Source organism: Populus alba, chromosome 2, assembly GCF_005239225.2.
Source record: "Populus alba chromosome 2, ASM523922v2, whole genome shotgun sequence".
NCBI classification, from domain to species: domain Eukaryota; kingdom Viridiplantae; phylum Streptophyta; class Magnoliopsida; order Malpighiales; family Salicaceae; genus Populus; species Populus alba.
Genome location: NC_133285.1, coordinates 15,223,129 through 15,250,686, shown reverse-complemented (window position 1 = coordinate 15,250,686; position 27,558 = coordinate 15,223,129). Strand labels below are relative to the sequence as shown.

The following is a 27,558-nucleotide window of genomic DNA, read 5'->3' as shown; positions in this document are numbered from 1 at the left end:
CCATTACAATAATCCATACTCCGCAATCATTGAGGTGAATCTTGATACATCCATTAACGATCATCCATCACTTCTACCGAACTTATATCAAATATGATGACAACATGTATTAATTAACTATGTTAACTAGATAAATTTGCAAAAATATTGGTTTAGCTCAAGATTATTCAACCCACTTTAGTACTTCTCTTAATTCATTATCGATTATCAACGTAAATATAAATTTGTACATGTTTACGGAAATTACAACTCTGCAATAAAATTGACAAAATATAAAAAGGACCCGTTAAATAAGCCATTATTTATTTCATCATAACACACCTAAGTTGGCAATTCAACATAATTTTCAACAATTTACAAAATCTAAAACAAACCATAACATGTTCAAAATCATAAATCCATACAACAAGTTTGTTTGAGAAAAAACAATAAAACAAGTAAACACCAAAATAAAATACATATACTATAGAAACATGCAATAAAAAAAAAATTTTAAATTGTGTTTAAATTAAAAAAAATGGTAGATTTGTTTACTTAAGACGGAAAATTCACAATAAAATTTCAATCAGAACACGAATATTGTCAAACAAAGTGTTATTGTGATTGAAAAAGTTGTAAAATGATGAGTTGTGTTGAGACGAGGGGGGAGGGGGATTGTTTTGTCGCCAAGGTTTTTTAAGGAAGAATTAGAAATAGGGGGGGTGAGGAGGGTCAAGCGTCTGATCATATATTAAATATTACCAATAAATTTACTGATGGAATTATTCTGACGATGACTTATTTGGTAATTTTATCGGTATAAGTGAAACGTCAATGTATGGTTTGCTTGTTTGAATCCCACTGTAATTCCATCGGTAATGATGCCTATAAAAACTTACACGTTGTCAAATTGTTTGAATTTTTTTATTCCTTCTATTTTGGCTGGGATTCGCTTGGTATATACCGATGATATATTGTGTTTACCGACGGAATTAGCGATGAAAAAAATTTTGTTCATAAAAATCACCACAAAATACCGATAAAAAAAATCCATCAATATTTTTATTTGTATTCATCAATTTTTTAGTAGTGTTTGGGGTGTTAGATATGTGAAGACAAAATACACAAAATTTTTTTAGGCAAAAGTTTAATGTGCAACACAATGAAAAATATAATGTAATGTAATAGGCAGATGAATTTTCATATTAATTCTTATAATATCTGAAAATCATTCCAGTCCATATATTTTATTTTTATTTACAAATTGCTTTTTTATGTGAAACTTTTTTTGGTCCTTGTATGTGTTTTTAAAAATAATATAGCTTCTATGATGAAAAACTCTTTGCAATTAGATCCAGCCAAACATAGATCCATCCCCAAACAAGAAGCATAAAGCAAATTTCTGACTGATCATCATCCTTAACAAGCAATAATCATGAGTCCTTAATCCATCAATTTGCCACCCCACTAATGAAACACAATCCCCCACTTCAACCAACCCCTTTATACTATCCTTTCATACGTGTATATATATACAGATGCTCCCTTTTCTTTTTCTTGCTTGTCTTTTGATTATGATAAAAAAGGGTAACCAAGAAAAGACTTGAAATCCATGTATTGTCCTGGTTCTACTGAGTGGTCCAGGTCTGGCTCTGGCTCTATGGCCTTCAAGTGCTTCTTGCTTGGCTTCGTTCTGTTGTGTAGCCTGTGGACTGTTGGTTTCTGTAACCAAGATGGTATTGTGGCCAGTCTTATTGCCATCTAGTTACGAATGTTTTATATATAGTATGATGATTCTACGTAAATTGAATCTGCTTGTGTAATATCTATATTTGCAGACATTTCGAACTGAACTGAACTGAACTGATATGTAATGATAATGTTGCTTAAACTGACACAGGTTTCGGTTTCTTGAGCTTATCTTGTGGTGGAACTACGGGTTACGTTGATGCATCCAACATCTCTTGGGTCTCAGATGGTGCATACATTAGCTCAGGCAAAACAACAAGCATTGATTACATCGAGGGCACATCCTCCTCCAATTCCCCCCTGAGGTTTTTCCCAGATGACAAAAGTCCGAAGTGTTATAAACTACCAGTGAAGAAGAATGTGTCATCCAACATGGTTCTAGTTAGAGCTCGATTTGTGTACAAGAATTATGACAGACTTAGAAAACCTCCCGTCTTTTCTGTTTCTCTTGGCACTGCCATCACCAGTACTGTAAACCTCACTGGTAATGATCCATGGATAGAAGAGTTTGTCTGGCCAGTTAATTATAAGGATACACTTTCCTTTTGTTTACATTCTGTCCCCCATGGTGGATCTCCTGTTATTTCATCACTTGAAGTTCGACCACTTCCTCGAGGAGCTTACCATACTGGCATGAAGGATTTCCCAAATAAGTCTCTCAGGAAGGCTTACCGCATCAACAGTGGTTATAATGAGTCCTTGCGGTAACAACCTTTCAATACCATCTTCTTCTCCTCGTTCCTTGATAAATATGTTCAGTGCTTTGTACCACAAGGTCTGTGATTCTTTGTTCTTGACTCTAAAACAGGTACCCTTTGGATCCTTATGATCGTATCTGGGATGCTGATCAAAGCTACACACCCTTTCATGTGTCATCTGGATTCAATTTTTTACTTGGCTTCAATTTGTCGAGTGTCCTTGAGAGTCCTCCTCCTGCTGTTCTTCAGACTGCAAGAGTTCTTGCGCGAACAGATGTCTTAACTTATAACCTTCCTCTTGATGCACTCGGGGACTACTACATTATACTCTACTTTGCCGGAATTGTTCCTGCCTCTCCATCTTTTGATGTCTTGGTTAATGGAGATGTAGTGCGGTCAAATTATCATGTCAAAATGTCAGAAGCCAGTGCTCTACACTTGACTCAAAAAGGAATCGAGAACTTGAATATCACACTGAAAAGCATCAGCTTCTATCCACAAATCAATGCTATTGAGGTGTATGAGATTGTTGATATTCCATTGGAAGCTTCCTCAACTACAGGTCTCATTCCTTGTAAATGCGTCCTTGATGATCCCAGTTGCTTGGATAGAATTGACTCTTCTTTCTCTCTTGGTTATTGAATTCTGCTGCAGTGTCAGCACTTCAGGTCATTCAGCAGTCTACTGGCTTGGATCTCGGGTGGGAGGATGATCCGTGCTCGCCGACAATGTGGGAACATATTGGATGCGAAGGAAGCATAGTTACATCACTGTGGGTTCATATTTAAAGTAATTTATTTTCGATTTCAATTTCCCCTTGAGATCTATTAACACATGCCATCTCCATTTCCCATCTCTCTGTGATTTTCTTAGGGAGATTGCAGACATAAATCTGAGGTCAATTAGTCCTACTTTTGGTGACTTGTTGGATCTTAAAACACTGTAAACCCTGACTCTTCCTGTTGTTTTCATTTGATTTTACTTCTTTTTACTCCATTTCTCATTCCTTGGTAATTTGCTTCAGGGATTTGCACAACACGTCACTTACTGGAGAGATACAGAACTTAGGAAGCCTCCAGCATCTTGAGAAGCTGTATGCATGCTTACGTATTAAGAAAAGCCCATGTTTTGTTTCTTTATAAAGCCTGACATGTGTCTCTATACCGAAATTTCCAGGAACCTGAGCTTCAATCAGCTAACATCTTTTGGAACTGAATTGAAGAACTTGGTTAGCCTTCAAATTCTGTGAGTTCCAAATTTCTCTCTGTGTAGCATTGAATTAAAACTTAAAATTCCATGTCAGTTTGTCACCCAGTTTCATTCTTAATCGATAACACTGTAACTTCTGAACATGGAGGGACCTGCAAAACAACAGCTTAGATGGAATAGTTCCTGATGACATGGGAGAGTTGGAGGACCTTCACCTATTGTAAGCAACGAATTCATCTCCAATGAACTAAGCATCAGTTTCTAGATTTGAAACAGCCATGTGAATCATTAGTTAGAAAAACTCCTTTCTTGCACTGTTCAGGAACCTGGAAAACAATAAACTACAAGGTACCCTCCCACAATCTTTGAACAGAGAAAGTTTGGAAGTCAGGTATGACATTGATGTTCTTGTTTTTCCTGCTTGCTGTGGTATTTAACATGCTGATGCATCAACTTTTTTTGCAGGACATCCGGGAATCTGTGCCTTTCCTTCTCCACCTTGTCATGCAATGATGTTTCCTCCGATCCATCTATTGAGACTCCACAAGTTACTGTCTTCACCAAGAAGAAGCCTGACAAAAATACTCACATGGCAATCATGCTTGGTGCCATTGGAGGAACCTTACTTTCCCTTATTGTGATTTCTATTTCAGTATTATTGTACATGAGGAAAGAAAGAACTGAAATCACATATTCAGAAAGTAAGTAAAACTTCACTTCTCTATCATATGGAAGTTCATTAAATATCATTCTTATATTGAAATTTACTTCCAATGCTCAGGGGCATTGGATATGCGAAATTGGAATGCTGCAAGAATCTTTTCCTACAAAGAAATAAAAGCAGCTACAAATAACTTCAAGGAGGTTATCGGCCGTGGCAGCTTCGGATCTGTTTATCTAGGAAAGCTCTCAGATGGAAAACTGGTAGCAGTGAAAGTGCGATTCGATAAAAGTCAACTTGGAGCTGATTCTTTTATTAATGAGGTTTACTGCTTGAACCCCTCTGCTCTAGCATCTTATTGTGTGCCTGAGCACCTCTATGTTTTTTATGGTAACTATCTCTTTCTCATTGATGAATTGTTTTGAAGCAAGGAGATGAAATATACTACTGTGGTTTTGTGTTTCTCAGTAATAGACATTAAATCATATCACACTTGAGAGGGAGTCCCTTGTGTTTCATAGCCAGAAACACTTCAGCAATTTCCCCTCACTCTTTCCTTTATCTGTTGGAAGATGCATGCATGGAAATTTATATTAACAAGGAGTCTACAGTCACCTTGTTTCTCGTTTCTTGGCTTGTTAGGTGTATCTTTTGTCACAAGTTCGTCATCAGAATCTTGTCTGTTTGGAAGGATTTTGCCATGAATCAAAGCAGCAGATACTAGTGTATGAGTATCTGCCTGGTGGCTCGTTGGCTGATCACCTTTACGGTATGCCATAAAGAGATGGGATTTTCTATTTAATTGCTGTTAAATGTTATTGCATTATTTATTCTTATCAGTGCCTATAATTCCCCCATTTCCTTTCCTTCTAGGACCAAACAGCCGAAAAGTTTCTTTAAGCTGGGTTCGAAGATTGAAAATTGCTGTTGATGCTGCAAAAGGTATGTTTATTCAATGTCTATGCTTCTCCTTCAAGCAAGAGTCACAGGGAAAACATGACGTTTGAGTTTCCTCATAGTTATGTGAAAGATTAAGTAATACTAAAGGTGAAGCTTTCGACCCTTGAATGTACTGAAAATACAGTGAAATTTGCAGTTTGAATGTCTTTAGGCATCTTATATAGTAATTACTACAGAAAGATCAAATTTCATCAGAGTTTCATTGCTATTAATGTTGAAGGATTGGACTATTTGCACAATGCAAGTGATCCACGAATCATACACCGGGATGTGAAGTGTAGCAATATTTTGTTGGACAAGGAGATGAATGCCAAGGTCTGTGACTTTGGCCTTTCTAAGCAAGTTATGCAGGCAGATGCTACTCATGTGACCACTGTTGTCAAGGGCACTGCAGGCTATCTTGATCCCGAGTAAGTTCTTGGTTATTGTAAACTGCTGATTCTTGATAGATAAAAACTCACTAATTCTAATTGTTCATGTCATGTGCAGATATTATTCTACCCAACAGCTTACAGAGAAAAGCGACGTCTACAGCTTTGGTGTTGTTCTTCTAGAACTCATCTGCGGGCGAGAACCATTGCGTCGCTCTGGAACTCCAGATTCCTTCAATTTGGTGTTATGGGTAACCAAAACTCCTCCTCTTTCATTGTGTATATAGCAAATACCACAATGGAAACGTTTATTAACATCTTGTCTAGGAATTTTGAACGCTGACATTTACCTTCAATCATCCTTTGTACCCTTGAAGTCTGATTACCGTGAGCAGTTTCTCATTGCAATATGAACTGCAGGCGAAGCCCTACTTGCAGGCAGGAGCATTTGAAATAGTGGATGAAAACGTAAAGGGAACTTTTGATGTGGAAAGCATGAGAAAGGCAGCTATAGTAGCTGTAAGGTCTGTAGAGAGAGATGCCTCGCAGAGGCCAACCATTGCAGAGGTTTTGGCAGAGCTGAAAGAAGCCTACAGCATTCAGCTCTCCTTCCTTGCGTCTTTTGACATTTAAATTGGTTTCTAGTTGAGGCAATACAATATATTTATCAACTCTATCAATGCTTGTGATACGAAGATGGTAAATAGGTGCTTTTTGCAGAATTTAGGTCCATATATTATTAAAAAGAGTTGCTGTGGATGATATTTGATTAAGTTGTTCAACAGAAAGTTTTTCTGGGAGAATTCTTGTATTAATAAATTTACCTGTATCTATGCAATGTATAATAGCAAGAAATAGATTCTCTACTATATGTAACACCTGCCAAGCTGATTGCTCAACAGTGGCCACATATTTCCACTTTCCATGTTGTGTTCTTGTTAGAAAATAATATAAATTATATCTTGAAATTTCACCTAAAAGCTTAAGCTTTTGGGTTAAGATGGTTCTTTGACATGGTATCAGAGCCTTGATGATATAGTGATTACGAGTTTGAATCTCACCATCCCTATTTATTTGATAAAATTAAGCACAAGGTAATGTGGACTTGTGCAAGTTTCAAGCCTAAAGAGCTTTCACTTGAAAGGATGTGTTAGAGAATAATATAAATCATATCCTGAAACCTTATGTAAAAGCTTAAACTTTTGGGTTGAAATGGTTCTTTGACAGTTCTCCTTACTAATTGCCCAAACATCACCTCTACATATTTTCCCTTCATTTTTCCTTTCTCATCATTCAGCCATGGTGATGCAAAGAATAATTGGCTACCGATGATGGATACACAACTCTTCTGGTCATTCCAATCAATTGGTTCTCTGCAAACAATCTGCAGCATCTACTCTAGAGTAATTGGAAAAGAAACCATAGCTGATACCTGGAACATCATTGCCTTATTTAAAGCTACATGACTGAATGCTCTGGAGTATGCTGTGTTGATGCAGATGACGAGATGATTGTAAAGCAAAGAACATTGGGATGTCTTAAACCTAAACTATCCAGTGAAGGCCACAATCCAATCATGAAACACTCACAGAAAGTAATATAATGCCTCCGAAGGAGACAGACAAACTAGAATATTGTAAGAAACAGCCATGCTAATGAAAGCCACGAGATTGTCCTGGAAAAATCATGAGAAATTCTAAAGGAAATAGCCAGACACTGAATTCAATTTTCGCTTTTTTGGGAGTGTTGGAGGAAGTAAATCGGGTTCTCCCCTCTAAATTCTATGAGCAACAAAAGTGAGCAAGAGCACTCATCTCTAGGCAGCTGATAAATTTACACCTTTCTGACAGAATCGATGTCATCCTTGGTATCCTGTTATAATGCGCAGTGAATTCTTGTTGATAGAAGTATTTGACATCAATTACATAAACAATAAAGTTGATTAAATTGACATCAAGACAAGCTGCAGCAAGAGGTTTAGAGGAATATCCAAACCAACTACGCTCAGCCCAGTTGATTAAATTGCGTTTAAGAAGCAATGACATACTCATCTGCCAGAGTCCTGTAGATTCAATATACTTTAATGCGTGCAACTTAAGGCCAACAATTAATATTATTTCTTTTGAATTGACCAGTGTTTACAATGATCTGTGAGAGTCCAAATTGTGACAGAAGCAGTGAAGAATCCCTTACAAGAGGAAATTGAAATCGGCCATCAACTATTTTGTACATCAAATAATCTTGTTTACATCTAAACTTCACCTGGAAACAGTTCTATATAATATAAATATAGCAGAAGCATAACAAGGAAAACTTAAGGATGGTTTTCAACGGAAAATTGCAAACCATCCAGGTAGGATTAGCAGTGCTGGTGAACATACGGATATGATAGCTTTATCATTTCGTAACTTTGGAACCATGTTGCAGACAGATTTGAGCATAACTATGTAGAATAGCGACGTTTAAGGTAAAAGAATAATGCTGTTGAAGCAGCCATAACATATGGAAACACAGTCCAGACTCCCTGCATGATGTTGCAGGTCAGATACAGGTGTGTACAAAATCAGAACTCAAAACGAAGGTATTTTGTTTACCACAACTGTTGCAACCGTGGCAAGGGCAAACATGGGGCGCTCCCTCAATAGAAATCCAATCCCGAGCTAAGCTCAGAAAACAAAGATAACAGATGGAGTTAGCAATCCAACTAACCAGATGTTACTAGCTTACTAACTATCGACATCATAATTTATAACTGAGAAGGAAATAAACACCCAAAGCGGAGAATATTGATGGAAAAATGCATCAGAGGTTTTGATAACTAGGTGAGAAATTCCAACTGTTGAAACTCAAGAAACCTATAGTACAGTAATCAAGTGCCAGAAAACAAGCAAGACAAAACAGCTAATCAGCAAGTCAATCTGCCCACCATACTGTCAAGGAACCATCTCAACCCAATAGCTTAAACTGTTAGGTAAAGTCCCAAGATATAATTTATATTATTCTCTAACACATTCCCCCTCAAATAAAAGCTTTTGGGGTTGACTTGCAATATATTATCTTTGTATTTGTTGATCATTAACAGGATATTAACACATTGTTAGAACCATAACTCTCGTACACAGGAAGGGAGTTTTCTGTATTTCAAGGTACACAGTACATGAGATACATCTAGCAGGTGCTGAATAATAATAATAATGTTTGGAAGGTCATTTAGACACAGAACACATTTGAAGGTCATATAATACATCCATGCATGAAAATATGTGGATATGCTAGATTCACCTGAAGTGGAAGTGTGATCAAGCCACCACAACAAACTCCAGTTAAAAAGCACTCTGGAGATACACCCTGTATTTGATAGCGAATCACAATAACAGAGAAACTCAGAACAACAAGAGGCCGAAAAAGATATATGATATATAAACCTCATTTGGATAGTTATAAAGAACAGTTATCTTCACCACATATTCTGTTATATAGGACTAAATTGTTTTTCACACTCAAGTTCTTTTGTTAATTTATAATATTAGTTTCTAAACTTCAGTTGATTTTCTTTATTCGATTGTTCGTTTCCAAAACCCAAAGAACAAAACTGAATTAAATCCTACACTCAAGCTCCAGCTCTAAGGAAGAGAATACTACGCACTTCATTAGTTTTTACTACGGAGCATTTTGACAGATTTTTTTCACTGAACGCAATATCAAGTTATGCAGTTAACATGCAAGTGACTATGACTCACCATTGTCCCCGCCAAGAAAGCTGTGGGATTTCGCGCTCCAAGAGAAAACCGCTCAACTGCAGATCATAACGCCAGAAGCATCAGAAAAGGTGATTCAATTTAAAGCATGCACAGCAACTCATGCAAACATGATAAAATTGAACAAATCAAGTAAACATGCTTACCATTACCAAGATGAGCCAGCAATTGCATCTATCTTTAGCAAATTACATAAGATTAAAGAGTACAACCAGTGAGCCTTTAGAGCTTGTATATTGAAAGCATGTCAGGTGGCATAGGGTATTGAAGTTCAGAGGAAAAAGAGGTCTCCATACTTAGGAACATGAGGAAATGTGTGGAGGAAACAACAAACAGGTAAGAAACGTGTTGCTGTCGACTGAGATGAAGTACATGACGCCATAAAAGAATTTCTGGGGGTAGAATGCAGGATGATCTCATCACACAGTCACAAGCTCTTATCTTCTGAAAAAGCGCCAACATCAAATTTTCTGTACATTGTATTTTGTAGTTCTCTGTTTTTTTATTTTCTATTTTTTAAAAATGGTTTTCAGATTTTCATAGAACATACTAAGTTCTAACATCTCTTTTGGATGTCCCTAGTTGTTAGTTTTCCTACCTCTATTCTTCAATTCTCTTATCCTATTCCAAAATTCTGAAAACAGAAAACAACCAAACAGGTTCTTAACATAGATTACACAAATCTTGCCATCCATATGCATGCATTGCAGTCCAACACAGTGTAACACCCAATTGGCAGCAATAAGCTAAAGTGTTTGAAAATTATTTAACATCCAACTAAATTATGTCATAAAAATGAAGAGCAGAGTGAATAAAAGAACGCATATCTGTTGACATTGAGAGCATTTGCACAAGTTAACATGCATTATTAACCGTCAACTGATAAGACCATTCATTTATATGAAAAATATAAGATTCAGAATACATGCAGATGAAAAACAGTAACCAAATTCATATAACTTACCAACACCTGCGAGATTGCCATATTTTTGCACAACACTTGTAATGCTCAACACCTTCTCTTCACTGATGCCCAACTATAGCCATCATCGATGTAAAATATATGCACAGATCATATATTGCAGTTATAGAAGACTGTGTAGCTGTAAATGTATTAGACAGGCCTAGTGCTGATTAACTTGAGTATCTAAGCATTTTTGTTTTTTTGCATGCATGTCCATTAACAAACAAATAGCAATCAACAACAGCATACCTTTGAACAAACATCATCGGATGCACCACTTTGCTTGAAAAGCTTCCCCAGGTAGAACGGTATCATATCACTGATGCATACCCCCCTGAAGATCAGGTTCCGGCGAGAGATTTACCAAGAAGTTATTGAGATGAATATTAGGAATTCAAAGCAGTGAAGGCTCAAAAGGAAACAAGGAATGACTTATCAACAACCATAAAAACCTTATTAACTTGTGTGTTTTAGGCTCCTACTTCAAATTACTAATATCATTCATAGACATTGAGGAAACTGACAGCCAAAGCTCACTTGGAAATTTAGCCTTACGTTATTTAAGTCTCAAGGCACTCTAATTATGTCATCATGCCTTAAGTGAGCATTAAAGTGTAAGCTTTCATTAGAATCCAGAAAATATCAGTTCAAGATAAAAGAAATGTCTACAGGGAAATTCACTTTCCAAAACGGTAGTCTCTGATATACAACTGGTTGTATAACAATGACATATGAAGTGCCAAAGAACAAAGTGGTTTGCCACTAACCAGTATACCCATAGAACTGTTGATATAATGTATGGAGCATTTCTGGAGAAAGAACCAGCAAATGATTGCCATGTGCCATCCAAAGACAGCATCCGCGACAAAGTTATGCCTACCTAAATCATAAGCAAGAAACTGATTGGAAAAACTATAAATAAAAAAAATAGGACTATAAAAGACTACCAGTACTGAACTGAAATCCTAAAAATACAAAAGATCTAGGTAAGCAACGAGTCGCCGAAACAGAAGTACCAGTAGATGGGACAGACCCATATATTTAAAGCCTCTTCACTGATGAAAAGTCCACAACCAGCAGCCATGAGCAGCCAAAAGTAAACGCATCTGCAATTTGCCATTCTAGGATATTCTTATGAAGAATGCCAGATGAAACATACACATAGGGATGCAATGCTGTCTAGTTTTCTCTTTTTGCATGAATATGAGAAGATCTAAGCACTTGCATGCTGTGAAGATATGTGTACAGACCACGGAAAAAAGTTAGGAAGAAGATTGAATTCAATGTGAGTGCAGTTTATTATGACAAACTGCAGTCAAAATAGCAGTGACAGAATGATGGCATACCCTGGAGCATATTCAGGAAGTATGATTCTGTATCCAAAAGCTTTGAAAGTAAAACCAATAGGGGATGCAGCCATGACTGGTGAGGGTGAACCTTCAGCCAGAAATTGAACTCCAAAGAAAGATCCTGTACTAGACTGCTTAAGGCCAACTGACATGATTGTAAAAATTGCGGCGACACCCAACGCGATTGCTAATATCAAGAGAAATGAACTTCCAGTAGAAGTTGGTTCATTTTTTTGATTTACAACTGCCTCATCAGAAGGTATATCGAGGTCACCTTGAGTATCTTTTGCAGCCTCATAATTTCTCGAATCTTTACTCTGAAATCTTCTAATCCTATGACAAGAGATGCATGGCACATTATAATTAAGCACCAAGTTGTAATTGAACAACGATGACCAAGTGCTGGAGCAGGAAATGAACCAAAAGGGACAGCATTTTAATGAGTAAGGTTTTCTCTTTTCATTCTTTTTTCACCATTGTTAAGAGTTGGATTTGTCAGGCAGGGATAGTTACTGCCTCCAGTCAGCGTCAGAGACAACAATGTTTGCGATTTTTGACATCAAAGTACCACATTTCTGGATTAATAAATGTTTTCAAATTTGTTGACATCACATATTGGTGAGGTGTATTTCATTTTGCTATCAAAATTAACAACCTTTAGGGACGGATGACAGCCAACCCATCAAAATCGAAATCATTGAAAATCACAAAGAAATGGAAGGATAGGAGACAATCATCCCAAATTGGAAGGATTGGACTTTGGAGGAGGGATCCCTCCTTTCCTTATTTGGATGCTTATCCTTCTCACCAAACGAAGAATACTCAATCCCTCCCCTCTCATCCACCCTTCCCTCAATCCCTCCTAACAAACAGAGTGTCAGGACATCTTAGTGCCTGATAAAGAACAATCCATGCACAACACAATGCAGTTAACTATACATGTCTGATTTTATTGTTATCCAGTACATTAATCACTCTTTTTTCTTTTCAAAAAACAAACCCTTTATCATTAGACAAAAAGTAATCTGAACCAGAAATCAAAACTTTTGGAAATGATCAAATTACTCATAGTCCACGTGGTTGAACCAGAGAAGAAAAACCAGTTAGCTTGGAAACTTAGTGATGAACATTACATTGAGAAGCAACTTAATCATTAAAGGATGCTAAAGAAAGCAGCCATTGAAACCAAAGCTTTCCCATTTTCTTTGTTGAGAAAAAACCAAGAACAAGTAGCGAGAAAGAAGCAGATGGAAGTTACCTGAAAGTTGAGGTTCCCCTGTTACAAAAGAAAACTTTGTGACCAGACCTTGAGTGGTTCAGTACTAGAGCTCGTGCTCGTCGACTTGGACTGAAGCATCTGGGAGCAGGTTTTGGGAGGTTTAAGGATGACCCGTGTGTTAAAACTGACATCAATGCCATCTTTCCGTAGAGCCAAGACAAATGGCAGCTGCTGCTGCCTCTTCCTAGCCGAGTTGGAGATCAGTTTGGACGGGGCTTTGGGGGGATATGAGGAAGTTTTTGGGTCCAATGAGGCCATGTATGAATGGCTGAGGTCAAAGAGCGAATATAAAATATGGATATTCTATGCTTGGAAAGTTCTTTCCAAGTTCTTGTCAAAAACATAAAATTATTCAAGTCCTCGAGTAAAAGTCTTCTTGGCCAACAAAATGTTTGGATATATTTTAAAACTTTAACAGAATGCAGAATTAAGAAAAGGAAAGAAATAATTTGATAAAATGCCAAAGTATCTCATCACTCAAACCTGCTAGCTAATTTATTTTTCATAATTAATATAAGGTGATTTGAAGACTTTTTTACTAAAAAAGAGAAAAATCCTTATGATATCATATTTTCCCATGTCATTTTTCATTTAACTAGAATAATTATAAATCACATAAAATTTAAATATCTTCCATAATCATAATTCTTTATTTCTGTGAAAAAATATTCCTCGCAAACCAATACATATATTGAATAAAAATTTGGATATGATATATATAAATAAAAGATCCTGAGACATAAGACAAGATAATACGATGAATAATGCTGGAAGGGAACCCAAAATCAGACAAGGTTTCACGCAATATACTCCAATCCACCCTATCATATGCCTTAGCCAAATTAATTCTGATAGCTAAGTTGCCATGTCTCTTCTTTGAGTTGCGAATGGAGTGCGTAAGCTCTTGTGCCATGGCAATATTATCAAGAGCAGAACGGCCAGCAAAAAAAGCACCTTGAAAAGGATTTATAATGGAGAGCATTTTGAAGGATATTAGTTGGACACTGCTATATTGCGGTTAGACGCATGAAAAAGCCTAGTATACATATTCATGAAGAACAAGGATAAATTCAAGTCCAAGAAAAGGCATAGTGAGAGTTTAGATAGGTTCCTCTTGTCAAAGAATTATCTTAACCTAATAGCTTAAGTTATTAGGTGAGATCTCAAGATATAATTTATATTATTCTCTAACACACCCTTTCAAGTGAAAGCTCTTTGAACTTGGAACTTGCTCAGATCCACATTAACTTGTGCATAATTTCTATCAAATAAATAGGAATTATGAGATTCGAACTCGTGACCGCTTGATCATTAAAACTCTGATATCATATCAAATAACCATCTCAACCCAATAGCTTAAGCTATTAGATGAGGTCTCAAAATATGATTTATATTATTCTCTAACACCTCCAGCACTATAGTGAGAATTTTGTAGCTGACGTTACAAAGACTTAAACTGTTTTTTACATGCAGGGACATCCTCCTTCGGAATAAGGAAAAAGGAATGTCTCAGTTAGGTTTGAAGGGCAGGAACCAGCTCGAAAGAATATTGTCAAGGATCCATCTGGCCAGGGAGTTTTATAAGGTTTCATAGACTTTACTGCAGCTAGAACTTCAGAAGCGGTGACTGGTTACAATAATAACTTAGCCCCTTGATCCGAGAAATAGAGAGGATGATTTGGAAACTGAGGAAAAGGCATAGTAATTTTATTGTTATAACAAAGCAGGAGCAGGATCATCAGTCCAAGAGCCGTCTTCAGGTTTCGATTTCTCAATCCTGTTATGTTGAAAAAGTTGAGCAAAAATTTCTCCAAGTTGAAGCCATTGAACCCTGAATTTCTGAAACCTCCTGTGTCAAAATATTCTGATATTCTGTGGTAAGTTCTTCCTCTAGGTGAGAAAGGGAATCAGAGTCCCTTACTTCTGAATTCCTTGTACACGAGCAAGAATTCGTCGTACAACTTCATAAAATATTACCAAAGACATCTCTGTTAAGAATTTGAGCTTGTCTAGCCATATTAGAGAGAGCATCCGTGAGGGAAGAATCAAAGTTAATTTCTCCATTAATTGGCCGCCACAGCTTCAAACTCTTCATGCAACGTTCTTGGAGCTTGAAAATGGAATGGCCTGGACCCCTAGGGGAGACATATATAACCTGTAAGGCAAAGGAGAATGAAGTTATGACCCGATTGGGTTCTAGGAAGATGATGGATATATAGCAGATACATTAAACGCCATTCTTCATTGGCCAATGCACGATCTAAACGGACTTGAGTAGAAATTATAGCCCCATGAACTCTTCTCTGAAAGTGTGGAGATCCTTTAAAACCCAAATCAAGCAGCTCGCATCTGTCAATGTTGCCTATAAACTTCTGAGCCCTCCTCATCTGAAACCACCCACCCCTTTTCTCTGGCATTATCGAATAGCCATTGCAGTCCCCAATCACAACCCAAGGAAGATAAACACAACAATGTCTCCCTCCCAGATGCCTGGGGACTAGCATATCCTGCAGTAAAGTACCATAATCTATTACCATTCTTGTTAATCGATTCAGATTGTTTTTAACCCAAATGTTATCATCCATGTACTGAATATTCACCGATTCAAAAGCTAGATGCCGAAGATATGATGTTTAATCACCATTCAAAAACAACAGAAAAAGAGTTCATGATACTTACTTGTTTCTTCAAACCCTTCTTAGAATTCAAAAGATTAAGTTTAGATACAGATGAATTCTTTGATATATTTGAGAGAAAAGTTATGGCGGGGGAGGGAAAAGAAAAGAAGAGAAAATCAATTATCTAGTAAAATTCTCTTTAAATACAATACAGAGGTTAGGTTGGGTTTTTGGATTTAAGCTATACTTTTTTTTTTTTTTTTTTTTTTTTTTTGATAACGTGGGTGTCCGGGCCAGCTTACGCGCACCACGACTAATCCCACGGCCCACTGAACATCCTGCAAGCCCTAGTGAGCAGGTAAGGCACCGCGGGGGTGACAGAGATACCGCACAGGGAGGACCCAAGAGAAATAGAAAGAGAGCAAACTCTCCAGCCCCACTCCCACTGGGATTCGAACCTGGGTTCAAAGGAAGGAGAGCTGCCCCCTTAACCACTTGAGCCACGCCCTGTTGGTGATTTAAGCTATACTTGTGTTTGGGTCTGATGAGCCGAAAACATAGGTCTAATCTAATGTGTGAAATTTTTTTATTTTTTAAGTTTTTTTTATTTGTTCTTTTTTTATTTTTTCTATTTGAATGTGCAATTTTTTTATTTAATAAATAAAAAAATTGTTAATTTTTATCCATTATACATGTTGGCGTGACCAATTGATTTACATATTAGCATGCTAATGTACAAAATAATTATGCATGAATGTTTCACTTTATTTTTAATTAAGTATTTACATTTTTATTTTTGTATTTAAGAGTAAGTGTTTTTATTTTTATAATTAAGTGTTCTTACTTTTAAAAACTTATCAATTAAGTGTTTCTAATTTTAAAAGCTAGCAAGTGTCCATTTAGCATTTTTATGTATTCAATATTTGTACAAATTTAAATAAAATTAAAACTAAGATAACAGGATAATAATAAAAAATTTATTCAAATAAAAAAATTAAAAATAAAAGACCACTTGTCTATAAAAAAAACCTCAGATTGACTTAATCTTCTCTGCTTTTTCACAGCCCTAACAAATAGAAAAAATAAAAAAATTTGCATACTAAAGTAAATAATAATCTCGAATAAATATAATTGATTGCTTGATGCAAAACCTTAATATACAAAAATTTGCATCGCTCCTTCGTCTCATTAATATAAATTTCTTTAATTTTTCCAAGTTACTTACACTCATCATTATTTTTGTCTTGGACCGGCGGTCACTGAATTTGACTAATGTTGAGTTTGTTTTTGTTAGTTTTTATGTTTGTGGTCACACAAATATAATAAAATATTTGGTAATAAATAAAATTGCATTTTATGTTATTAAACTATTAAAAAATTAAATTTAAAATGTAGTTTTTGTATAACAGTTATTATATATATTTTTAACTGAATTTCATAAAATCTTATTTATTTTTGAAAAAAATTTAAAAAATTTTATTTTTTCTTTGCTTTAAATTAATATTTTTTTGATGTTTTCAGATCATTTTGATATGATAATATCAAAAATAATTTTTTAAAAATAAAAAAATATCATTTTAATGTATTTCCAAGTACTTTGAAAAGCATTTACAACTATATTTCTAACCATATTTTAAAAAGCAATGTTTACATGTTTTTTACTACACATAAACTTTAACCATAATTTTTACCAAACATGTATCTAAATCCGACTAACCACATCTAACTGTATTTTTTTAAAACTTACTTTTTTCAAATCACAACCATAAAAGTTACCTAAAACATAAACACACTCTTGGGATTGAAAGATAATTGATTGGGTTTGTTAATTACATGTTAAAATTTTTAAAGACAAAAAAACTATAAATATAAAGAGATATTTAAAATATTTAATTTTTATCTATCTAAATCTCACTTGTCAAAAGATTGTTATAACTCTTTATATAGAAAAAATTAGAAAACTTTATTGATATTAAATAGAAAAATAAAACATAAAAATTATTTTTTCCAAATAGTCAAACTCAAAAAAAAATCTAATAATGCTGAATAGAAAAATAATTTTAGAGTAAATGAAAAGTTGTATTTTAATAGTTGTATTTGTTTAAGAGTTTATTTAAAATTAAGTTGTATCATTTTAAATAGGGGTGATCATTTTCGGTTCGGTTTTTGTCAAAAAAAACCAACCAAACCGAATTATATTTTTTTCAAAAAAAATCAACCGAAACCGAACCGAAACCGAGTCAAACCGACCGGTTTCGGTTCGGTTTGGTTCGGTTTTTTAATGTTAAAAAACCGAAAAAACCTATAATATATTTTGGGCTGTTTGTAATGGCTTTTTAATGGGCTGTCAATTAAATTTTTGATGGGCTTGTAATTAATAATAATATTGTCTACTTTTCTTATAAGATTCTTAACCAAATCAATTCTTTTTTTGGGTTGTTTTTTTGCAACTGAATATTCATTTGTTGCCTTCCTAATAATTTTTCATTTGTTTTGTTTGAGTGGGCAGGACTCCTGCTGCAAATAAGTTTAAATAAAACATACCAACAAGTTAAAATACAAATTACAAAGCATTGCCTTCAAAGAGCTTAACAAAAATAACAAATAATATTATCATAAAAACACTCTAATAGTCCAATTGTCACCATCGAAACCTGAAATTAAAAATATAAAATTATAACTTGATAAATTAAATTAAAAGATATAAAAATAAAAGTATTCCACATCAGATTTGGGCAATTTTCAAGAGAAATTCCAAGCAATAGAATGAAAATAGAAAGTTGAACAGGGAAACAAAAATCTAAATAGAAACAGAAATAATTTTTCATATAAAGAATAAAATCAATATGATTTTCCACCAACAAGTACATTGAAGATCAAAATACATATAAGGAATCTCTCATTTCCTTAATTATCAACGAAAATAAAGCACAAACATGGGTTTTCAATTCTGCCTACTTGGTTTGGAAAACAGTTTTACATATTCTGCACTTCCTTATATTGTTGTTGTCAAATTTGACTAATTTGAAGAAACAGAAAATAATTAATTTACAATTCTGACTTATTAATTTGCAATGCCGCAAGCACTAGATCAAGATATATACATTCCTTTTAGTGCTTAAACATGGGTTTTCAATTATCAACGAAAATAAGCACAAACATGGGTTTTCAATTCTACAAACATTCCTTTCATTGCTCAAGAATAAAAACCCAATTAAAGCAATCACAAACATTTACGCAAGCAATACAGTAAAATAAAAACCCAATAAAAAACTACAAATGGTTACCTTAGATATGGATTTTTGAGCATTCAAAACAACAACTGTGTCTCTGACCTCTGCATTGAAAAGCAAATACAATAAATATAATGGAGGATAGACTAATTAATTAATTAAAAAGGAAAAAACATCATTAAAACTTATTGCTATAAAATCAAACTTTCTTCTTGAATCTACAACAGTATAGTCCGTTTTAGACCCAACATCTTATCTGCAACCATAAAAATAAAAAAATTGCCAGAAGAAATTCAGCAAGGTCATTAATAAATTATGATCTTGTTGTAGAAGGGGCTGAAAAAGATGACAATGAGAGAATGTTGACAGGATGCATATGTGAAATGTTATAAAGATTCAGAGAAGTACCATGTGTCTGTGATCTTGTATAGATGAAAAGGAAAGGTCAACTAGATAGGTTCTGCTGTTCTGGAACACGTTGATCTATTGTTGAGACTTGAGAGGCTTGATTGGTTTCGACTTTCAAATTTCAGCTGATGCTTGACATTTCTCTGGTTGTCTGTGTTTGAGAGTCTAAGACTCTAAGGAGAGGGGGGAGCGGCCGCGGGTGCTAGTGTTAGGATTTCAGCTGATGCTTAGCGTGTCTCTGGGGTTTGAGAGTCTAGGGAGAGGCGGCGATTGCGGGTGCTAGGGTTAGGATTTCAGCTGAGCGTGTCTCTGGTGTTTGAGAGAAAGAGAAGGGGCGGCCGCACTGCTAGGGTTAGGTTACTGAGCATTAGGCAAAGATTTTTTTCTATTTATAGTATTGTTTTTATTAGAACCGGTTCAGTTCGGTTTGGGTTTACCGGTTTCAACAATACAAAACCGAAAACCGAACCGAACCGGAAGTTTTTCTAAAAATTCTAATCGGTTTAATCGGTTTTTTTTCTCGGTTCGGTTTTTTCGGTTAATTTTTTGTCGGTTTTCTCGGTTAAATCGGTTTATCGGTTTTTTTGCTCACCCCTAATTTTAAATAGAGTTATATTCGTTTAAAGAGTTATGCATTTTGATTTTAAATAAAACTAACGTTAAAATTATCTCTATTTATATAGGGACAATTCTAACATTGGATAATGGAGAAAACTTAGATTTTTCAAAAACTCTTTCCTTCGAGCAAAACATTCTTGGATAATCAATGATCATTTTATGTGTAGCTATCTCATGGTGGATCCATGAAATATTTACGCGAGTTATTCTATCATAGTTTTTATCATTAAATTTTTTTAATAATTAATAATATATAGTAGCTAATCACTAGAATTCATTGGCCTCTAAAACACATCATTTATTATCTTCAACCATAATGATTTGATAACATTTAACAAAAACCATCATAAAATATTAAACTTTGATATCAATTAATATTGCGGGAAAAAAATAGATAATATGGTTTATTATAAGTTGAAACCCTCAAGGAAAACCATAACTAGAAAAAGATACCCTAGATATTCAATTTTTATCAAAAACAAACTATTCAACTCTTTATATAAAAAACAAAAAAAAACTTTATTAATAGTAAATAAGCAAATAAAAATAAAATATTCCCTTTAAATAAAAAATCTCAAAAAGTCCAATAACAGTGAATGATAAAGGAAAAATAAAATAAAAATAAAAAATATATTTATTTTCCTAAGAACTCCCGTTTTAAAATTTGAAACTACTAGAACTTTTTTCTAAGAAAAAGATGAACAATATATTCTATTTCTAGATTAACTCATTATTTAATATCTATATTTTATTAAAAATACTTATTTAAATATAAAAGATATATTTTGAGATATCACATTAAAAAAATGAATTAATAAAACCGACATTAATAGATATTTCCATGGTAATCGACAGAGGGTGCATTTCAAACAAAAGTATGCGACTGTCTTACATAACTTTTCAACCTAGAGTGAAACCGACGATAGGTTGTTGGGTAGTTTTGTTAGGGCTATATTTTAATGTGTATTTTATTTAAAAATATGTTAAAATAATATTTTTTTATTTTTAAAAATTATTTTTAATATTTACATACAAAAAAATTTTAAAAAATCAAAAAAATATTAATTTAAAAAAAATTAAATTTTTTAAAAAATAATTTTTTGAAAACACATAAACAGTGTCCCTCACACTTGGGAAATCTGTCTTAAAAACTACCGCTACTTTACTGTACTCCTTTTATGTTTTGTTTTTTTCCCGGAAAATTACCATGCCGTGATTCTTGTCTTGTCAGATCCTTAGTGGTCGGATCAACTTCAAAGTCTTCAACTGATCTTCATATCTAACATTTACGTAAGTTCTGTACTCCTTTTATGTTTTGTTTTTTTCCCGGAAAATTACCATGCCGTGATTCTTGTCTTGTCAGATCCTTAGTGGTCGGATCAACTTCAAAGTCTTCAACTGATATTCATATCTAACATGTACGTAAGTTCTAGCTCCTTCTTCCCTTTTCAGCTTACTTAAGTATTAAGCTTTCTTCATTTATTTTCTCTCTTTGAGATGGATTTCTTGATTGGTTGTAGTTTCATCCACATGGTTGACTATGGCTAGATATTATTTGCAACTATATTGGCTAAAAAAAAGATTGAATTTTCTAGTTGGGGTTTTGATTTTTAGTTCTTGAATTGCTTGTAATTCTCAGTTGCTTCATTCAAAGGAGGATGGCTTCCAGGGCAGTTCATTCGTGGACCTTGGCTGATCTTATCTTTGCCTTTCGTGACCTTGCCATTGCTTATGTCCTGCTTTGTGGATCCGCTTATGCATTTCTTTTATCAAAATTCTTGAGTGTTTTTGGGTTTTATCTGCCATGTCCATGTACAGGCCTTTTTGGGTATCAAAACAACGATTTGTGTTTGCATAAACTGTTAATTGATTGGCCAAAAAGCAAAATCTATTATGTCCAAGCGCTGGTGAAGAGTAGGTTCCCGTTTGATTTGATTTGGTTTGCGGATCAATCAAGTGATTTGCATGTGGAGGGTGTTAGAGATAAGAAACGGGAAAATGGGGTGATTGAATTGAAGGGAGAAGGGTGCTCCACGTCCCTCTCAGGTCCAAGATGTGTTGGTGGCGAAAGTGGATATGATGCTAAGGAGAAGAAAGTTATGAACCAAAAGCACAAGTCTGGGATCCGGAGGCGCAGGAAAGCTACTATTGGATATGGTAGATTCCTTTCCGCTTTGTCTGTAAATAGCACACGCTCAATTGGTCTAGCTGCTCCTCACTCTGGTCATGATAGCGGCGGTGAAATGGGAAGTCAAATCAGTGGAAACTTGGGTCCTGCAAGTGGAACTGAAGATGGTCTTCTGGGTGAGTGAAATGTGCATCTTAAGTGAGCTGTTTTTCCTCCCTAAATATTATTCTTTAGTTGTTGGTGATTCTGCTATACCTTTTAGATTCTTAATTACCTGATTTCGGTATTAAAAGTTAAAACAATAACTTCTGTTGAAGTCTCAATGTGTCATAAAAAATAGCGATGAAGTGTGACTTAAAAATGGTTTCTTTTAAATTTTTTGTTGATTTTCTTAGTTATCACCGAAATGCAAACTGACCTTTCTGGTAATGCCTAATGCCATTTTAGGTGATGGACATGGTCCAATTGTTATTGATCATGGTAAAAGAGTTCACAGTAGTTTTGAGTTGAATGGGTTGTATGACAAGGGTAAAGGCATCAGAAACGACCCATCATTTGTTAAAAACATGGCATGTAATGCTGAGGATGTATCGGACAGTGTTGGAAATGATGCGATCAAAATGTTGGAACGATCACTTGAAGAAGAGAAAACTGCGCTAGCTGCTCTTTACCAAGAGTTGGAGAAAGAGAGGGCTGCTGCTGCTAGTGCAGCTGATGAGGCGATGGCCATGATCATGAGGTTGCAAGAGGATAAGGCATCGATAGAAATGGAAACGAGGCAGTATCAGAGGATGATAGAAGAAAAGTTTGCTTATGATGACGAGGAGATGGATATTCTGAAAGAGATCCTTGTTCGGAAGGAGCTGGAGAATCATTATCTAGAGAAGAAACTCAAAGCTTATCAGTTAATGAACATTTCAGGAAAAGAGCAGCTGGAAGAAGACTCAAGCAATCAGATGAACAGTACTGGAAAAGGGCCTTCACTTTCATTTGATTCCGATGAGAATCTATCCCTGCTGCCGGAGCAGATGGTGAAGAGTAAAACCAGTTTTCAGAAGGAAGTGAAAACAATCGCAACTTGTTCATCAAATGATGAAGAAAGTCATACTCTTGCTTTTGGGAAGGAAATGATGCCAGAGTGTAAGGAGTCAGCTTCCGATTCATCTACTTCAGAAGGGGTGCTGCAGAAAACTGTTTGCGTAGCAGGGAAAGAAAAAACACAAGGATATGTTAGCGAGGTATCCCAAACTTGCGGAGGCATGGAAGAGGAGATGGGAAAAGACAGAAATCATTTGAATCAAGTAGGAAGCTGTATGCATAGTCCCATGCTTGACACTGAATTGACTGTTTATGATGTTCATGTCGTTGATGATGAAACAACAGTTTGGAAGAAGGGTGGTGGAAAAGAAAGTGGACCGTTAAGTAGTGCTCCTTCAGATTTTGAGGTTTGGACCACTAGTGAACTGAGTGATTGTCCAAGAACAAGCATGACAGAAATTGAGCCTAATGGTCGTGGAAGCCATTTGGATACCACTAGCAGTTCACCAGAGTTGGGCGATTCACAGTGCAAAACCTTGGATATTGACTCACAGCGGAGTTCTTCATCAGCAGTCAATAGTGAAAGGTTTAAAATTGACTCTGAAGTTGAATGGCTTAGAGAAAGGCTACGAACAGTGCAAGAGAAAAAGGATAAATTGACTTTCCCTGCAGAGCACAATGAGAGGGTCAATACACAATTGAAACTTGTGGAGGAGATAATAAGCCAGCTTCGAGAAACTTATCAGCTGAGAGAGCCAGTGCGGCAGGCTTCTTTACCCCCTTTATCTTCTAAGGTGTGCTGAACAATTTTATCGCGTCACTGTTTAGATTTCCTCTGCATATGTCGAGTTTCGATTTGTGCCCATGGCGTAGTCCTATAGTCATTTATACCTGTTTCTTGTGTCATAAATTTTCCTTTTCTGATTTCCTTTTTTTTTGTCATGTATGACAATTACACGAACCTAGTTCTTGATGTTAGACACTGCTGAGGAAACAAACTGTAATATCACTTGGAGTTTAGGATAAAATCATACAACTAGATCATCATCCTCGCTGGAAGTGTTATGAGGTGAAAAACTGATAGGGAGAACTGCAAATTAGGAGGATTGAGTTCACATATTTTAGATCTTGGTTTTTAGAATGGCTGTTTTATTGGTACTGCATGGCATTTCTTTGTAAATAGATGGCGTATAACAACTTGAAATGACTGGCTGCTACAGGCCATTGTGTTAGCTTTGACAAGCAGTGTTCTTATTTGCTTTCGATGTATCGTGCTTGGAATTTATACATTAACTTAAGAAGTATATGAGTGGACCTTTTCTTCTGTTGGCATTTGAAAGTCTAATCTTCATGCTTCTTTTAAAACCAGACTAAACAACATTTCAAAAAACAAGAAGTTTCATTTTACATTTCATTTCCTTCTTCTTCTCCTTTTCATTTTGCGTGGTAAGATGAATGAATGTCAAGCACGCAATCAAATGGCTTGGTTGTGAGAAATCAGAGGTGGCCCTATTTGAGGCTAGGGTTGGGACTACTACTAGCAGCCCACTTGTTTTTAATGGCACTTTGCTTTTGTAGAGAAAGAAAGAAAGCTGGCAAGACATTTTTATAGGAATGATAAAATTCAAATTCGTGATCGTTTGGTTATTTTTATATCGTGTCAAAGAACTTTTTCAACCTAAAAATTTAAGTTTTTCGATGATGTCCCTGTTTTATATTAGTCTCTAATACCTGTTACATACAGCAGTTGAATAGGAGCACATAGGTTATTTTGTCTGCTTGAGCTAGGAAGTGTTTTCGATTTGATCTCAGTTTCTGGAGGTTGACACTTGAGGTATTAACCCTGTCAATTTTAATGATATATTAGTTCAGACATGTTTTACTTTCAGACAGCTTAGATCTTCTCTACCGAGTCGGAGCACATAACTTTTTTGTTCCTTTTCTTTTTGTCAACTTCATGTTTGAAACTCCACCTTGCATTTTCAGGTGAGCTTGAAAAAAAGGAGTTGCAGAAGCATGTCGTCGGAGGCCTTTGAAAGTGCCTGAATCATGTATCATATATACCAGAACTGGGAATCTGCACACGTGATTTAGGGTTTTCTCCTGTACCATGTTGACAGTGTTCTGAAAACTGTAAATTTAATTAGCTGTCAAAATTATCAGTACATAGAGTTTGCTGTTGTAAAGTATAAATGTTGACCTGGTTGACGAATTTTGAAGTGAATCAAAATTTCTCCAGGTTGTATTTTTTTCAACGGATTTCTCCTAACATATATTTGAATTTAAAAGTGGTTTTAATAGTTAAGTCTTTCCTTCTTCTAGTTAAAGATTCTCGTGCAATATTATTAAGGAGACCATCCTGAAGAGTGTGTGCTTGAATAATAGCATTCTTGCCAGCTCTCGAGTGAAATTGGTCTCCTCATTTCCCTTTAAAGAAAATAAGAAAAGGGAGAAAATGTAGCCATTATGTTGCTGAAAATAACCAAAATATTCTCCAATTGACATGATATTGCAGAATATTTTCTTATGCTCTCCGATAGATAGCTTTAAGGTACTCTTTTAGCATAGAATAGACAAGGATATTAGAGACAAAAAGATGTGTTTTCCTGTATTTACTATTTTAAAAATATAAAAATTTATTTTCTATAAACATTTATTTTATATAGTTATTTTTGTTTTTTAATTAAAAACATGTTTATTTTTTTTGCATTTATTCTTTTATGTTTTAATAGGGGTGGTAAATAATAATATAAATCATATCTTGGGACCTCATCAAACATTTTAAGTTATTGGGTTGAGATGGTTCTTTCACCATCCCTATTTATTTGATAAAAATAAGATATAATGTAATGTGGATCTATGCAAATATCAAGCTCAAATGGTTTTCACTTGAGGGGATTTGTTAGAAAATAATATAAATCATATCTTGAAACCTCACCTAACAATTTAAATTATTGGGTTGAGATAGTTCTTTGACAAGAGATGAATATTTTTTAATTAATTTGGTTTTGGGTAAAAAAAAAAAAAAAAAAGAGGGGTGTGAGAGGGGAATAGTCAATAATTTATTTTTTATTTTGATCAAAACCCTTGTGATTTTTTAATTCGTTTAGTGATTTTTGTGATCTCATAATTAAATCTTATTGTTTTTTTCATGTAGTATGTCATTATAACTGAAATGAATACAATGAGACGAGACAGGCATTGAATTCATCTCACATGGTCATTGGCTGTAAAAAGTTTTTTTATTATTATTATTAACAAAGTCTCTGGACAAGTTTGCGTGTATTTTGACTAATTCTATAAGCTTTTAAATTAATAACTATGTAAACTTCCAATAGCCCTGAGATTTATGAGACTCGAACTTATGATCTCTAAAAAGCAAACTTAAAGTCTGACCAGTTAAATTATACCCTTCACAATTAATTATTTTCAATTGTACCTATGTTTGGTTGGACCGAAGTATTTTATGGATCTAAATTTCTTTCTTTTTATATTTCAATAATTTCAAGGAATTTTTCTTATAAAAAAAAGTGGTAATTCCGTAATGAATTCATAACTTTCTATTTAATAAAAGGTATTAGAAGTATAGTTACGTTGTTTTTTAAAGTATTTTTAATTTAGAATTGTATTAAAATAATATTTTTATTTTAAAAAAAATTATTTTTGCATTAGGTATATTAAAATGATTTTAAAATAAAAAAATGTTTTTAAATAAAAAAATAAAATTTAATGAAATACGCAATTCAAAACAATGCTTAAATTGACAAGCTATCCGTCTGTGGTTTTTTTTTTTTTTTTTTTTTCTAGGTAATAACTCGTTGATAATAAAGAATTGATTTTGAGCCATCATAAATTAATGAAAACGAATCGTATTGTCTATCAAATCCCGTTGATGAAAGATTAAAACTATGAATCAAATATAAACATTCTCCGTCAACCCAAAAAATAAATAACCACACCTTTGTTTAAAAAGAAGAAGAAAACCGTAACAAATTGATGAGTTAATTTTTTATCAATATTTTTTTATATAAAAAATCTTTTTAAATAAAATAAATCTGTTAAACATGTCAAATTCAAAAAACTTAGACTTGACAATCAACCAAGTCCATGATAAATATAAGTTTGACAAACATATCAGATCTAAAAAACTTGTACATTACCAAGCACAAAGATTATATACTTGATCATAAATGATTCTCTACAATACAAGTATAAAAGACATGATAAATTATTATGTCTTTTCATTTATAATAATCATTTTTATTAGGGTAATAATTTTCCTATATGTAGATGTTTATAATGTTTCAAGCACTAAATAAATTTTTAGTTACATATCTTTAATTTGATATATCATACCAAATAAAAATAACAAATATACTATAAGAGACTACAAAAATCAAAAGAAACTAAATTAAAATGATTGATTGAATGATCGAATGATGAAAACAGGTTAAATGTGTGTTTGATATTGTAATTATAGTATGAACAAAAAGAGAAAAGGTGAAAAAAAGGTATTTATGGTTGAAAAATATTATTTA

The 27,558-nt window shown here is 34.4% G+C and overlaps 3 protein-coding genes and 1 long non-coding RNA gene across 12 annotated transcripts; 2 read left to right on the top strand and 2 right to left on the bottom strand.

Annotated features, from left to right (window-relative positions):
* Positions 1-1,530: 1,530 nt before the first annotated feature.
* On the top strand, positions 1,531-6,491 carry LOC118049893 (probable LRR receptor-like serine/threonine-protein kinase At5g48740). Its single transcript, XM_035060052.2, has 16 exons — positions 1,531-1,715; positions 1,880-2,432; positions 2,537-2,988; positions 3,081-3,198; positions 3,300-3,368; positions 3,451-3,519; positions 3,603-3,671; positions 3,784-3,855; positions 3,958-4,026; positions 4,101-4,336; positions 4,417-4,619; positions 4,939-5,065; positions 5,170-5,238; positions 5,477-5,666; positions 5,746-5,878; positions 6,048-6,491. Exons 1-16 carry the CDS (start codon positions 1,592-1,594, stop codon positions 6,258-6,260), a joined length of 2,766 nt encoding a protein of 921 aa, XP_034915943.1. The 5' UTR covers positions 1,531-1,591; the 3' UTR covers positions 6,261-6,491.
* Positions 6,492-7,715: 1,224 nt separating this feature from the next.
* Positions 7,716-13,241, bottom strand: LOC118049894 (uncharacterized). 3 transcript variants are annotated; one of them, XM_073407396.1, is made up of 10 exons: positions 12,957-13,241; positions 11,696-12,031; positions 11,383-11,470; positions 11,117-11,229; positions 10,599-10,683; positions 10,350-10,422; positions 9,368-9,423; positions 8,910-8,975; positions 8,222-8,287; positions 7,716-8,151 (listed from the first exon to the last, which is right to left on the bottom strand). In XM_073407396.1, exons 1-10 carry the CDS (start codon positions 13,115-13,117, stop codon positions 8,071-8,073), a joined length of 1,125 nt encoding a protein of 374 aa, XP_073263497.1. In that variant the 5' UTR covers positions 13,118-13,241; the 3' UTR covers positions 7,716-8,070. The 3 variants fall into 3 exon arrangements, with proteins under 3 accessions (XP_073263497.1, XP_034915945.1, XP_073263498.1); XM_035060054.2 differs by having other exon boundaries at positions 11,383-11,455; positions 12,957-13,240; XM_073407397.1 differs by lacking the exon at positions 11,696-12,031 and having other exon boundaries at positions 11,383-11,455; positions 12,957-13,240.
* Positions 13,242-18,121: 4,880 nt separating this feature from the next.
* LOC118049895 (uncharacterized) lies at positions 18,122-19,833 on the bottom strand. The gene is made up of 3 exons (XR_004687770.2): positions 19,237-19,833; positions 18,883-19,084; positions 18,122-18,249 (listed from the first exon to the last, which is right to left on the bottom strand). It is a non-coding gene; the product is annotated as an uncharacterized lncRNA (long non-coding RNA).
* Positions 19,834-21,117: 1,284 nt separating this feature from the next.
* LOC118049896 (uncharacterized) lies at positions 21,118-25,275 on the top strand. 7 transcript variants are annotated; one of them, XM_035060056.2, is made up of 4 exons: positions 21,118-21,272; positions 21,494-22,158; positions 22,430-23,814; positions 25,007-25,275. In XM_035060056.2, exons 2-4 carry the CDS (start codon positions 21,513-21,515, stop codon positions 25,064-25,066), a joined length of 2,091 nt encoding a protein of 696 aa, XP_034915947.1. In that variant the 5' UTR covers positions 21,118-21,272; positions 21,494-21,512; the 3' UTR covers positions 25,067-25,275. The 7 variants fall into 7 exon arrangements, 5 of the variants coding, with proteins under 5 accessions (XP_034915947.1, XP_034915948.1, XP_034915946.1 ...); XM_035060057.2 differs by having other exon boundaries at positions 21,137-21,276; XR_004687773.2 differs by lacking the exon at positions 21,118-21,272 and adding an exon at positions 24,768-24,854 and having other exon boundaries at positions 21,283-22,158.
* Positions 25,276-27,558: the final 2,283 nt, after the last annotated feature.